Below are 12,513 nucleotides of genomic sequence, written 5' to 3' on the forward strand. Positions count from 1 at the left end.
AAATAAATAAATATATCTGTCAGAAAAAAAATTTGTTCAAAGAAAAAAAATAAAAAAAATAAAATGAGTATAATTAGTGTAAAAAAAAAGGAAGCATCATGAGATGTATTTTAAACTTGCAAGCTGCATCATTTTATAAAATTCCCCTTGTTTCTGTTGTGTGTTTGTCAGCTTTATCTGAATATTCTTCCTGTCCTTTTCTTTCTTTTTTTTTTTTTACAAATAGTTTATTGTCAAATTAGTTTCCACATAACACTCAGTGCTCATCCCCAAAGTGCCCTCCTCCATGCCCATCNTGTATCTTCCTGTCATTTTCTACATGAATTTATCTAAAAGGTGGAGAGTACTTCTTCCGTATGTTACATGATGCACTACATGTTCTTATAAACAAAATCACCTTTTAAAATAGAAAGGAGTCTTGAAATTTTCCATAAAGCAAAAAAAGATGCTTTAAAAATCATTATAATTTTTTAAGTTTATTTACTTATTTTAAGAGAGAGATTGTGTGTGTGTATGTGGGTGTGCGTGTGAGCGGGAGAAGGGCATAAAGGCAGGGAGTAAGAATCCCAAGCAGGATCTGTGCTCTCAGCATGGAGCGTGATGTGGGGCTCAATCTCACGCAGCCTGAGATCATAACCTGAGCCGAAATCAAGAGTTGGAGGCTTTACTGACTAAACCACCCAGGCACCCCAATTTACCATTGTTTTAGATCCCAGTTTTCAAAATTTGTTTTTCTATAGGATTTCTTTTTCATGGATATGTATTAAATGTCCACAAATTAGTTTCTATTCAACACCTCAGTATGTTCATAGTAATAAAAAAATAAATTCCAGGAACAACAACAACAAAAGTCTCTGTTACTAAATTACATTAAAAGAAGCATCAAGAGCTTGGAAAAGTTACTTAACCATTTTGATTCTGGTTGCTTCATCTGTAAAATGGGTATTAAAACAGGACCTGTGTGCTAGAGTAACTCCGGCCTCAAGGAGATAATGCGCATATGCATAAGGGCCATAGCCAGTGCCTGGCCCTGGTAAATGTTTATTACTATTATTATTTTCATCAACAACCACACATATTTATGGGAGCCCTATAATCTGATGTCAGATACCATGTTATGAGTATGGCAAGCAGAGAACACTGGTTAGGCACTCTAGAAAGATTTCCCATGATAAAGAATATTTTCTTTTTCATGATGTCATTGAATGCAAGGAGGAAAGAACCCAAGACATTGACACCCCCATGGAACATTAAATTTGGTAGTTCCCCCATCCCCTGAATACCCCAATACCTGACAGATTGAAAAAGTTCAATATCCAACTATTAAAAAAGAGTCATAGGAGCCACGACAAGTGTGGGCAAGCACAAGGCTTTCAGGCAGGATTTGGGCCTTTAGTTCAGGATCAAAACTAACTGTGGGGCGCCTGGGTGGCTCAGTTGGTTAAGCGGCCGACCTTGGCTCAGGTTCATGAGTTTGGGCCCAAGTCGGGCTCTGCACTGACAGCTCAGAGCCTGGAGCCTGCTTGGGATTCTGTGTCTCCTTCTCTCTCTGCCCCTCCCCCACTCATACTCTGTCTCTCTCTCAAAAATAAATTAAACAAAAAACATTAAATAAAGAAAAATTACTAACTGCCCTACCAGTTAGCAAGGCTGCTCTTGGTTTCCAGCCCCTATTTGACTTTCTCCAGAAATTGACATTATCTGAAAACCATTCTTTGGTTGTTTTCTTGTTTATTACCTCCTCCCCCTAGAGGTAAATTCTTGGAAGCAGGAGTCTCCGTGCTCTGTCCACTGTAGCCCTACAGGGTCTGGCATATGTATCCAGCACCATAGATGCTGGTCAGGTGACTGAGGGAATATATACAATTGTAAAGTCTAGGGATCACATCTGGGATGAGTTACATGACAGCTGTTAACAACTGGTGAGAAAAACTAAATAATACATATATGCTCTGCGTTTCTCCTAAAAATTGCTTTTTCTAAATCACTTTCAATGTGATTTTATTAATATTGTGTTGTTTAGCTATTTAACTGTTATGCTTTGCATATTTTAAACAGAAAAGCAATTATGATATGGTTCTTGTAAGTTTGGATTAATAAGTCAAGAAACCAAGTGTCACAATTAATAGAACCTAAGCTAACCTTAGGTTAGGTTTTAGGCAAATGATGGACACCACCTGAAGAGAAATTGCAAAGCTAAGGTAACAATGTATATCAGAGACCTACATGAAAATGTATCTATTTTATAGAATATTACATTAATAAGTACTTAAAGGATACCTAAGGGGTACCTGGGTGGCTCAGTTTGTTAAGTGTCCATCCGACTTTGGCTCAGGTCATGATTTCATGGTTCATGAGTTCGAGCCCCACATAGAGCTTTCTACTGTCAGCACAGAACCCACTTTGTCCTCCTCTCTCTCTTCCCCACTGATTCTCTCTCTTTCAAAATAAATAAACTTAAAAAAAATAAATAATAAAAGATATCTAAGCTTTGGTAATTTTCCCAATTACCAAAGCTACACATATTATATTATACACACATATTATACTATAAAGTACACCCATTTCTAAGAATCTATTAAAAATTCATGTCAAATGTACATTGATTTCATAATTAAAGCATTACAGCATAAGGGCACAACTATTTTCAGAAATTATAAATAAGGGCTACTTTAAAAGCTGTTATATATTAGTTATGTATTCATTCCACAGAAACTCACTAAAAACTTACTAAACATCAATACACAAATTTTAAGTTCTAGAAGGTTCCAAAACTCATAATTCTTGACTTCGATATGTGTCTTCATACATAATATAGTTCACAATACCCAAAATTTAGTTGATTGATTTTTAAATACTTACAGCTTGGGCTTCCTCGTTATCAAACATAAGTAGCTGTAGAGTGGAGTCCCCTTCCAAAGGACGATCTAAGTCCCATAATTCACCATTGACTTTGGCGACCACTGTGCTTTCAGCCAATTCCTGACTGGTAGAAGAAGAGTCACTTGGGAGTTAACCTTATCACATGCTGCAGTGATTCATTAAAACAAAAGATTAAAATAATTTTCAGGGCTGTCTTTTTTATTTTTTTGTAAGTGAATAGAAAGTACAAATGTAAACTAAAAGAAGAGGTTTTTCAAATTTTTGTAACATTTATTTTAAATACCAAAGTAGTAAACATTCACTATAAAAAAGAAAACTTGGAAAACAGAGAAAAAACAAAGAATAAAATAAAAATCACATCTAAATCTCACCACTTCCAATAAATAAATAATCCTAACATTTTTGTACATGTCTTTCTAGTCTTTTCTGCAGCCACCTCTCCTTCTCCTCCTCCTCCTCCTTCTTCTTTCTCTCTCTCTCTCTCCCTCTCTCTCACACACACTCACGCACACTTATTGTTTTTTGAAAATTATTGACATAAATAACACATTAAGAAAGCTGAAAAGCACAGAGAAGCAAAGAAAAAAAATAGCACTCTCAATCCCACCACGCAGAAGTTACTGTTAACATTTTTCTGTATGTCCTTCCACATTTTTGGATAAATATATACACCAAATATAAAAATCACAATAGTACCATACTATATATATTACTCAGTAATGTAATTAAAAAAATTTTTTTAATGTTTTATTTATTTCTAGGAGAGAGAGAGAGAGAGAGAGAGACAGCGTGAGCAGGGGAGGGTCAGAGAGAGAGGGAGACACAGACTGAAACAGGCTCCAGGCTCTGAGCTGGCAGTCAGCACAGAGCCCGACGCGGGGCTCGAACCCACGAACCGCGAGATCATGACCTAAGCGAAAGTCGGACGCTTAACCGACTAAGCCACCCAGGCGCCCCATGTAATTTTTAAACTTAGTAAGTCACACGCTTCCCCAGACAGTAGACAGACTAGAAAACCATGCTGGTTGATAGCTGCAGCAGAATCAAGAGTTGATTAATGGACCCTCTATGGCTGGGCATTTTGGTTATTTCTTTGCGAAAATGTTTTGTTTTGCTTTGGCAATGGCAAATAACACAGGAGTGAACATTCTTGAACACATATCTTAGTTCCCAATTACTTTTTCCCAGGGAAAATTCATCAGGTAAAACTGCTGAGTCAAGGGAAATGAGCTTTAATGACCTTGCTGGAATATACTGCCAAATTTTCCTCCCAGGAAATGGAACAAGAATACCTGTTCTCTGTGTCCTCACAATGTCAGGTGCTATTAAACTGTTTCATCTTTACAGCATAATGTTTTAACTTGCTTTTCTGTGAGCAACTTGAGCAGCGGTACAGCGCTATGGTTAAGAGCAACTGCTCTGATGTCAGACCAACCTGGACTTGAACACTGGACAATTTACTATAAGCCTTAGTTTCTCATCTGTAAAATAGGGATTCGTACAATCTTCCTCATACATTTATTCTAAGGATTACATAAGGCATATTCATAATACAAACTTAATAAATGTCAGATGTTGTTACTAAGGAAGTAGAATTTTATTTCACTTTTACTGGCTGTGAGGGGCTGCTGGGGATTCTTCAAATCCATTCTCTCCTTCTGGTACAGTAGTTTTTCAGGCTTCCCTGCAGCCAGATGTGGCTTGTGACAAAGTTTGGAAGCAATGGGTACAAGCGGAAGTGGTCGGTAGCACTTCCGAATCTCAGCCTTAAGACGAAGCCCTCCTCCATCCTCTCCCCGCCTTCTGCGGACTCCAGCACACCTATGGGGTTCCCCTCGACCGTGCACGCAAGAGCCAACACTGTACATACAGACGGTCCAGGAACCAAACGGAGGGAATGCTGGTCCCCAAATGATTTCTGGAGAAGCGTATCCTGACCCCACACCTGCAGACTGCTACCCACCTACCCGAGAGAGACTTGGATCATATTTAAGCCACCGAAGCTGTTGCAGCAGTTAGCCTCTATTTTAACTAATACAAAAAAGTAAAGGGGTGGCTTGGTCAGTTAAGGGTTGGACTTTGGCTCAGGACATGATCTCAGGGTTCATGAGTTCGAGCCCCTCGCTGGGTTCTCTACTGTCAGCGCAGAGCCCACTTCAGAAACTGTCCTCCCACTCCCCGCCCCTACCCAACTTGCGCTTGCTCCGGTCTCCCTCAAAATAAATAAATAAGCTTTAAAAAATTTTTGGTTTAGTTTAAAAAAAAAGTAAGGACTTGGAAGTTAACAACAAAACGCACGGCACTGGCTTAGCAGATGGGCAGTGACATACGTAAAGCCAATAGCCCTTGTCATGGTATAATCTGATATTTGAAAAATATCAAATATTGACAGATATTTGATAAAATATTTGATAAAATTTGCAGGCACACTCATGTGCTTACGATGCCTGGAGCACATCAAGAAGCAGTTACAAAAAGGGGCGCCTGGGTGGCTTAGTTGGTTGAGCGTCCGACTTTCGCTTAGGTCATGATCTTGCGGTTCGTGGGTTCGAGCCCCGCGTCGGGCTCTGTGCTGACTGCCAGCTCAGAGCCTGGAGCCTGCTTCAGAGTCTGTGTCTCCCTCTCTCTCTCCTAGAAATTAAAAAAAAAAAATTAAAAAAAAAAGAAGCAGTTACAAAAAGGCAGAAGGTTGGTAAACACTGGGTAGCTATTGCAACTTTTATAAACACCAGCAGAGGGTGGCGCCTGGGTAGCTCAGTCGGTTGAGCAACTGACTTGGGCTCAGGTCATGATCTCACAGTTTGCGAGTTCAAGCTCCACATAGGGCTCTGTGCTGACAGCGCGGAGCCTGCTTTGGATCCTCTGTTCCCCCCTCCTCTCTGCCCCTTCCACACTTGCGCTTGCTCGAAAATAAACATTAAAAAAAAAACAAACCCACCACCTGAGGGAGATCAGGTCAGGTGAGGATCCTCTGGTTCCCAGGCAGAGATGGAAGGGACAGGACTTCACCAAGAATAGCTCTACCTGTGGCCTATAATCCAAACTGACTCAGAGTCCAGAAATGTGAGGCTGTGCAAGACTGGAAAGACAGTCTTTTCTCCCAAACAGCAGGAGGGACCGGTGTTTAAAAACCCTCTCTAAAGCCATACGTGAAGACAGACAAGAGGGGCCAGGCAGACCACACGGATTAAAGGGTGCTGGCCTCCCAAAGCCGGTTGTTTCATAGAACCTCAGTCCATTAAATTGAGGGAGTGAGGAAAGAGTCAAGCACAAAAGCCAAGGAATGAAAGTGTGAGAAGTCTCCATCTAGAATTCCTTCAACGTGGGGCGCCCGGGTGGCTTAGTCGGTTGAGCGTCCGACTTTCGCTCAGGTCATGATCTCGCGGTTCGTGGGTTCGAGCCCCGCGTCGGGCTCTGTGCTGGCTGCCAGCTCGGAGCCTGGAGCCTGTTTCAGAGTCTGTCACTCCCTCTCTCTCTGACCCTCCCCTGCTCATGCTGTCTCTCTCTCTCCTAGAAATAAATAAATCATTAAAAAATAGAAATTTAGAATTCCTCCAATGAGATTACTTCTCGTGGAACTGACTAGAAGCAAACAGACCAGAAGCCCACCAGGCTGCAGACAACTGTGCTGCCCAGTTACGAGACCATCTTACAAACACCTGTGACCGTTGGAGCCTTAGAGGAGCTCTGAATCCCCAAGAGTGGCTAATGAGAATGAAGGATGATTAGGACCCTCCCACAGAGCAAAATCAGGGCCCTTGGAGGACAGTGGACAAGCAAGCTACTCGCAGAAAACAAGGGGTGGCCGGGTGGCCCGATCCGAGCACGGCCCACTGCCAGGCTGTGGGCCTCACAATCACTGCCAGCAGGACCTGATGCCTTCTCTGCAGTACTTTGTTCTTCCTTCTTTTTTCCAGACATGCTTCCCTCGTGATGGCCTTGTGTGTACTCCACCGCTGTGTATACATGCCGGGTGGGCAGCCTTGTCTGGTAGCTTATCTGTTGCCAGAGCGTAAGGAGCCAGCCCGACAGGGTGTCTGCATATCACTGGAATATCCCGTGCTTTCAGCAGATGGGACCCAGAGTTGTCTCACCCGGGGAGGGACTGAGTGTGTGGGAGGATGAAAAGAGGGTCCCACAGATCTCTGGATGTCAGAGGGGTACACTGTGGCAGACATGGTCCCCTAAACCATGCTTCCTCTCTTCCATGGTGAGGCGGCTTTAGCTGGACATGTGGCTGGCTGGCAGGAGCTACGTTTCCATTCTCTCTTACAGCCAGGGTGGCCATGTGACTAAATGTGAGGTAATGGGGTGTAAGTGGAGATGACAGTGTGCCATTTGAGGGGTCTAGGCCTCAAAGCATCATTGTTCTCCAGCTGCTCTCCCCCCCCTCACCCCCCGGCCTGCACGCGAATCCGTGGATCCATGAACTCAGCTTCCACCCCTACCCATGGACAAACCCTACCTAGGCGATGGCAAGAGGCAAGACAGAAGGAACCCAGGTCCACCAATGACTGACTGTATGGCCCAGAGACGTCCTCCACCAGCCTAGGCTGGTCATCTCTGGATTGTCACATGAGAGAACGTGATATCTACCTCATTTAAGCCACGGTCTTTGGGGGGTCTCTTGCTACAGCAGTTTAGCCTACCTCAGGGGTTCTCAAACTTGGATTTGGATCAGAAACTCCTGGAGAGGCTCATAAACACACAGAGTGCTAGTTAATTCAAGAGGCGTGGAGTAGGGCCCCAAGAATTTGCTCTGCTAAGTTCTCAGATGGTGATAGTGCTGTTCATTTGGGGACCACATTCTGAAAATAATTTTTCATCAACTACTATGAACTGTCCTTTGCCCATTTTTTTCCTATGGGGTATTTTCTTAGGATAAATGGCTATGTATAGAATCACTGGGTCCAAGGGTTAGGGTTTGCATGTTTTTAAAGGTTTTAAACGTCTGAGAGACTGGACCTATTTATCCACCCTGCACCAGAGCCACTTCCCCAAGACTCTATCAGTATTAACTGCTATTCGTAAATCTCTGACCAATCAGTAACACAGAATAATTTTTGTTTACATTTCTCAGATAATCTATTCCTCTGTTGAAGCTTTCATCTTTTTCCTATTAATGTAAAAAAAACACTTTAAGAGCAATCATTTGTTTTATGTGGTACATTTTTTTCACACCTGTCATTTCCTGTTTTATGTGTCATTTTTACACATAGCCATTTTTCTTGTTTTATTTTTTGTGTAGTTTGAATCCGCCCATCTTTTCCTTAATGATTTTCATTTTACATGTTATGCTTAGAAAGGCATACATTTGCCCAGGGAAGAAACAATCATCTGTGCAATCAACCCTCAGTTAAGTAAGACAACAGGCAGAATAATTTAATAAAGCTATTAATTTATCATTTATTTTACATCCAGCCACCTCACTGAACCCTTACTTATCCAGATAATTTTTTAGTTAATACTAATCTTTAATTCACTTTTTTAGAGATCCCTCCTTGTTAATCTGTTCTTTTTCTAACTGCCTGAGTTGAACTCATAGTCTGTTTCTTTTTATTCTTATCAGAAAAACACTCAACACTACAAATCTATTTCTGATCACTACTTTGGATACATTCCACAGATTTCTGATATATATTTTCCTCATTAGAAGTATTTTCTAAAATTCTGGGCTTGTTTTTATTTCGCTTTACAGTAGTCATTTTGAAGCATTGTTTTTTTTAATTTTCAAGTTTTACTTTGTTTTGTCTTGTCATTTAATGTTTAGTAAGAGTTCATAACTGACTTCATTTTACTCACAGAATGTGAGTTGTATGTTTCTGCATTTTATTAAGGTTCTGAGGAGTCAAAAACATGACCACTGGTGCTGAGAAGTCTTAGGCCACAGAGACTGGTGAGCAACCACTAAGTTTACCTCACAATGTCATTATTCAGATACATATGATCTGTCCCAAACTGATAAAAGCAGGCTAAAAGTCCACCATTCCTGAGCGTCTGTAATTTTCTATTTCTCATTTGATGCTACATTATTTAACTCATAAAGGTTTGTGACAAATAGTTATTACGGATTATACTGTTTGTGTGTTTTGGAAATAAGTCTCACTATCCCATTTGATGATTTTGGTCCTCAAATTCTGAGGTCTGATAGTAATATTATGATCACTACTTTCTTCTTACCAGGTTTACCTGATGCAAGCTTTGCTCAATCTTTTAGTTTGGGATAACTTTACTTTTGGGCACTCCTATAACCCATCTATCCTGAAACTTCATTGTAGGGGTTATAAACTGGTACTCTGTGGAAATGCATATTATTAGGGGTACAACGAAGAACATCTTCCATAATCAAAAAACTTTGTTTCCCAAGTTTGAACTGGTTTCTTCAGGGTAGGACTTCTCAGTCTCCAATATGCTAACAAGCAAACTGACTTTCCATGAAGAAGCATAAACTTAATTTGCCTCAAAGGCCATTTTTCCCCAGGACATCTATTCATCTCTCCTGGAAAACATGGGAACAGGTTGGGAGGGGACTTCAGAGTACAGGATATGATAGTATGGGAAAAAAAAATACAATCTTAACCATAGTTTTCAAAGGAAACCTGAGGACTTCAATTGTTGAAAAAGTTTGCTTTTTATATGGCCAAAGTTTATTTACATGACAGTTTTGAGCTATAGCTTCCAGAAATTATATTTAATGCTAGGAATTAACAGTGGTCAAAATAACAGAACTTCACTAATGTATCTAATTTCTAGGAAAGTCAAAGCACTTATTCCAAGGTTAATACATACATCTTCGATCTATGATAAGACATTTTGTACATTTCTGGAGACACTTTAATTTTCAGAGTATTTTTCATATGCAGTATTTCACTTAATTTTTACAACCTCATTAGGTAAACGGGAAATGTATTATTTCCATGGAAAATACAAGGAAACAGGCTTGGAACTTCAGGCCATCTGGCCAACTTGGTTTGAAGAAACACCCATGGTTATCTACTGGTGAGACAATGACTTGACTTGGAGTCAAGTCCAGCAAAAGATCCGTAAAACCTCATGGAAATATCTTGATGATGAACGTCCATGTAATGGGACCTGACAAGGATTATTTGTTTTTCTCATCTATATATTTTTATTAGAACTTTATTAGAACTTTAAAATGTGCATTTTAAAGAGGAAGAGATTTTATTCTGATATTCAATTACTTATTTAAATGCCATCTTTAGAAGCTAGAGGGAAATAACTAATGACATTTAATTTATTCAACTGAGTGTCACCTGGATGGCTCATTTGGTTGAGCGACCGACTTCAGCTCAGGTCATGATCTCGTAGTTCACCAATTCAGGCCTCACATCTGGCTCTGTGCTGACAGCTCAGAGCCTGGAGCCTGTTTAGGATTCTGTGTCTCCCTCCCTCTCTGCCCCTTGCCCACACTTGCTCGTGCATGCTATCTCTCTCTCTCAAAAATAAGTAAATATTCGTTTAATTCAACTGAGCAAGAAAAAAATACTCTTCACAGTTCCTGAGAACACACTGCCACCAAGCACTGGCACAATACTGAATAAAGAATATCTTCTCCAAATTATAGTTTACCTAATTTCAGCGGCCACTTGATAAGGTGTTGTTTTCCAAACTTCCCCTTCCACTGTTTTCCCATCAGCCATTCTCACTGTGATCACATTGCTTGTATTCTCCTTTTGGTCATTAATGGCAAATAAGAGCTGATGGTCTTTCTTCAATATTTCAAAAAGCTTCAACCTTTCCTTAACAAAATTGGGTTGATTTTTCACCTGAAAGTCATCAGAATACAAGAGAGTTAACATTCACGGCCCACTTTTTTCTAACTGTTCAACCTCTAGTAAGTCTCATCCCATACTCTGCACACCACAGGTCATTTCCAAGTCTCCTTCTGGTCACTTCTTAGCTCTCAGGGTCCAGTTCAGAGCCCACCTCTTCTAACTAGCACATCTCCCTAAGCTACATGTTTAACACCCATGTGCCACAGTCCAATTAGCACCTATTTATACACCACACTACTTTATTCTCTAGCTGTCTTTCCTGTTGGTCTGATCTCAACCAGACTGATCCCTCTGAGGCCAGGTATTCCTTCTTAGCTCCTGCCAAGTATTTATGCTGGAAACATACTCTGGTTGTTTTAATGATTTATAGTAGCTAATTTCTTCAACACAAAAGAAACACTGGGCTATCTCAACTTAGACATAAGAGCATTTAAATACAGCTGACTGTCTAGCTCATCTCGAAGTTAAGACAACTTGAATCTAAGGCTTACAAGGTTTTAAACATACTACTGTGCCCCAAACTAGCAAGTATGTTTTAATTAACGATCCCAGGCAATTAATTGTATAAGCACATTTAAATGACAAGTCGCGGGGCGACTGGGTGGCTCAGTCAGTTAAGCGTCTGACTTTGTCTCAGGTCATGATCTCACAGTTCATGGGTTCGAGCCCCGCATAGGGCTCTGTGCTGACAGCTAGCTCAGAGCCTGGAGCCTGTTTTGGATTCTGTGTCTCCCTCTCTCTCTGATCCTCCCCTGCTCATGCTGTCTCTGTCTCTGTCTCTCTCTCTCTCTCAGAAGTAAATAAAAACATTAAATATATATATATATATAAATGACAAGTCGATTGTACATTATCTCCATGGCAACAGCTTACCTCACTCTCAGGCCTGCCTTCCTCCTCCTTCGTTTTAGTGTTCTTTTCCTGGCTTTGACTAGAAGGAGGCTGAGAAATAAAGGTAAATTATAAATAACTCACAGCAATGACAGGAGACAGCAACACATCTGAAACGTGCAGAAGAGAGGCACATGCCAGCAGTCAGCAAGTCTCCCATGTTGGAGGCTGGGCTGCCCTGACCGCCACCTACAACTCTCAATGGGCGAGTCATTTTCTGGATTTCCATCCTTCCTGACTGTGCATTTTCTCACACTCTTGCTAAGTACATTTAACATGTTTTTCTCTTTAAAGTTTTCCCCCTAAATCTTTAACGGATAATGTCGCTGTAAAATGGTTGTGTAGCTGCCGCCGGACTTTAAATGCACTATTTTAGGAAGATGTTAAGAGTGCACCACAGTTACCCTTGGTAAAGAACTCAAGAACACCCCACAGTCTGAGAAACCTTTCAAAACTTCAGAAAAAGTCTTACGTTGCACCAAGATAATTTGCCCTTCAATGAACCAAAATATTAAAGTATTGTTAAATAATAACGTTATATATAGAGATCGCAGCAAGAGAATGACAACAAAACCATCCGTCGTAAATAGCTCTGAACCAGCTATTCATTAGAGGGAACGGAAGAGTTTGTATACGCAGCTGTTGGTCTTCCTGCTCAAGTAAGAACAGCGAATTTTAATCATTCCAGCATTTTTTTTTTCAAACAAAGGAAAATGCTATTTCTGCTACTGAAGAAAATGAGTGGTTGGCAATTTACTGGAAGAACGGCAAAATCACGCCATTAAGTCAGTCTGGCGACTGCTGGAAATACAAGACTCCAAAGAATGTCCGGGCTACTCAGTGGTTCCCAGGCCTTAGCAGGTGCACAGAGCCGGGCTCGGCGAGGGGCGGGCCCTGCAGCGCGCCGCGGCCGCTCTCCTCCCTCCGGCGGGACCACCACCCC

At 41.0% G+C, this 12,513-nt stretch overlaps 1 protein-coding gene across 1 annotated transcript in view; it reads right to left on the bottom strand.

Moving 5' to 3' along the window:
* The window catches only part of TARS3 (threonyl-tRNA synthetase 3), a 60,875-nt gene extending 49,076 nt beyond the window's left edge, over positions 1 to 11,799 (bottom strand). Inside the window, exons 1-4 of the mRNA XM_077762418.1 lie at positions 11,764 to 11,799; positions 11,553 to 11,621; positions 10,474 to 10,670; positions 2,863 to 2,986 (exon numbers count right to left, since the gene is read on the bottom strand). Coding sequence (XP_077618544.1) covers positions 2,863 to 2,986; positions 10,474 to 10,670; positions 11,553 to 11,621; positions 11,764 to 11,799 — 426 coding nt within the window. The remainder of the gene's footprint in view (positions 1 to 2,862; positions 2,987 to 10,473; positions 10,671 to 11,552; positions 11,622 to 11,763) is intronic.
* Positions 11,800 to 12,513: the final 714 nt, after the last annotated feature.

This window comes from Crocuta crocuta, unplaced genomic scaffold (genome assembly GCF_008692635.1).
Source record: "Crocuta crocuta isolate KB4526 unplaced genomic scaffold, BGI_CrCroc_1.0 scaffold93, whole genome shotgun sequence".
In the NCBI taxonomy this organism is placed as follows: domain Eukaryota; kingdom Metazoa; phylum Chordata; class Mammalia; order Carnivora; family Hyaenidae; genus Crocuta; species Crocuta crocuta.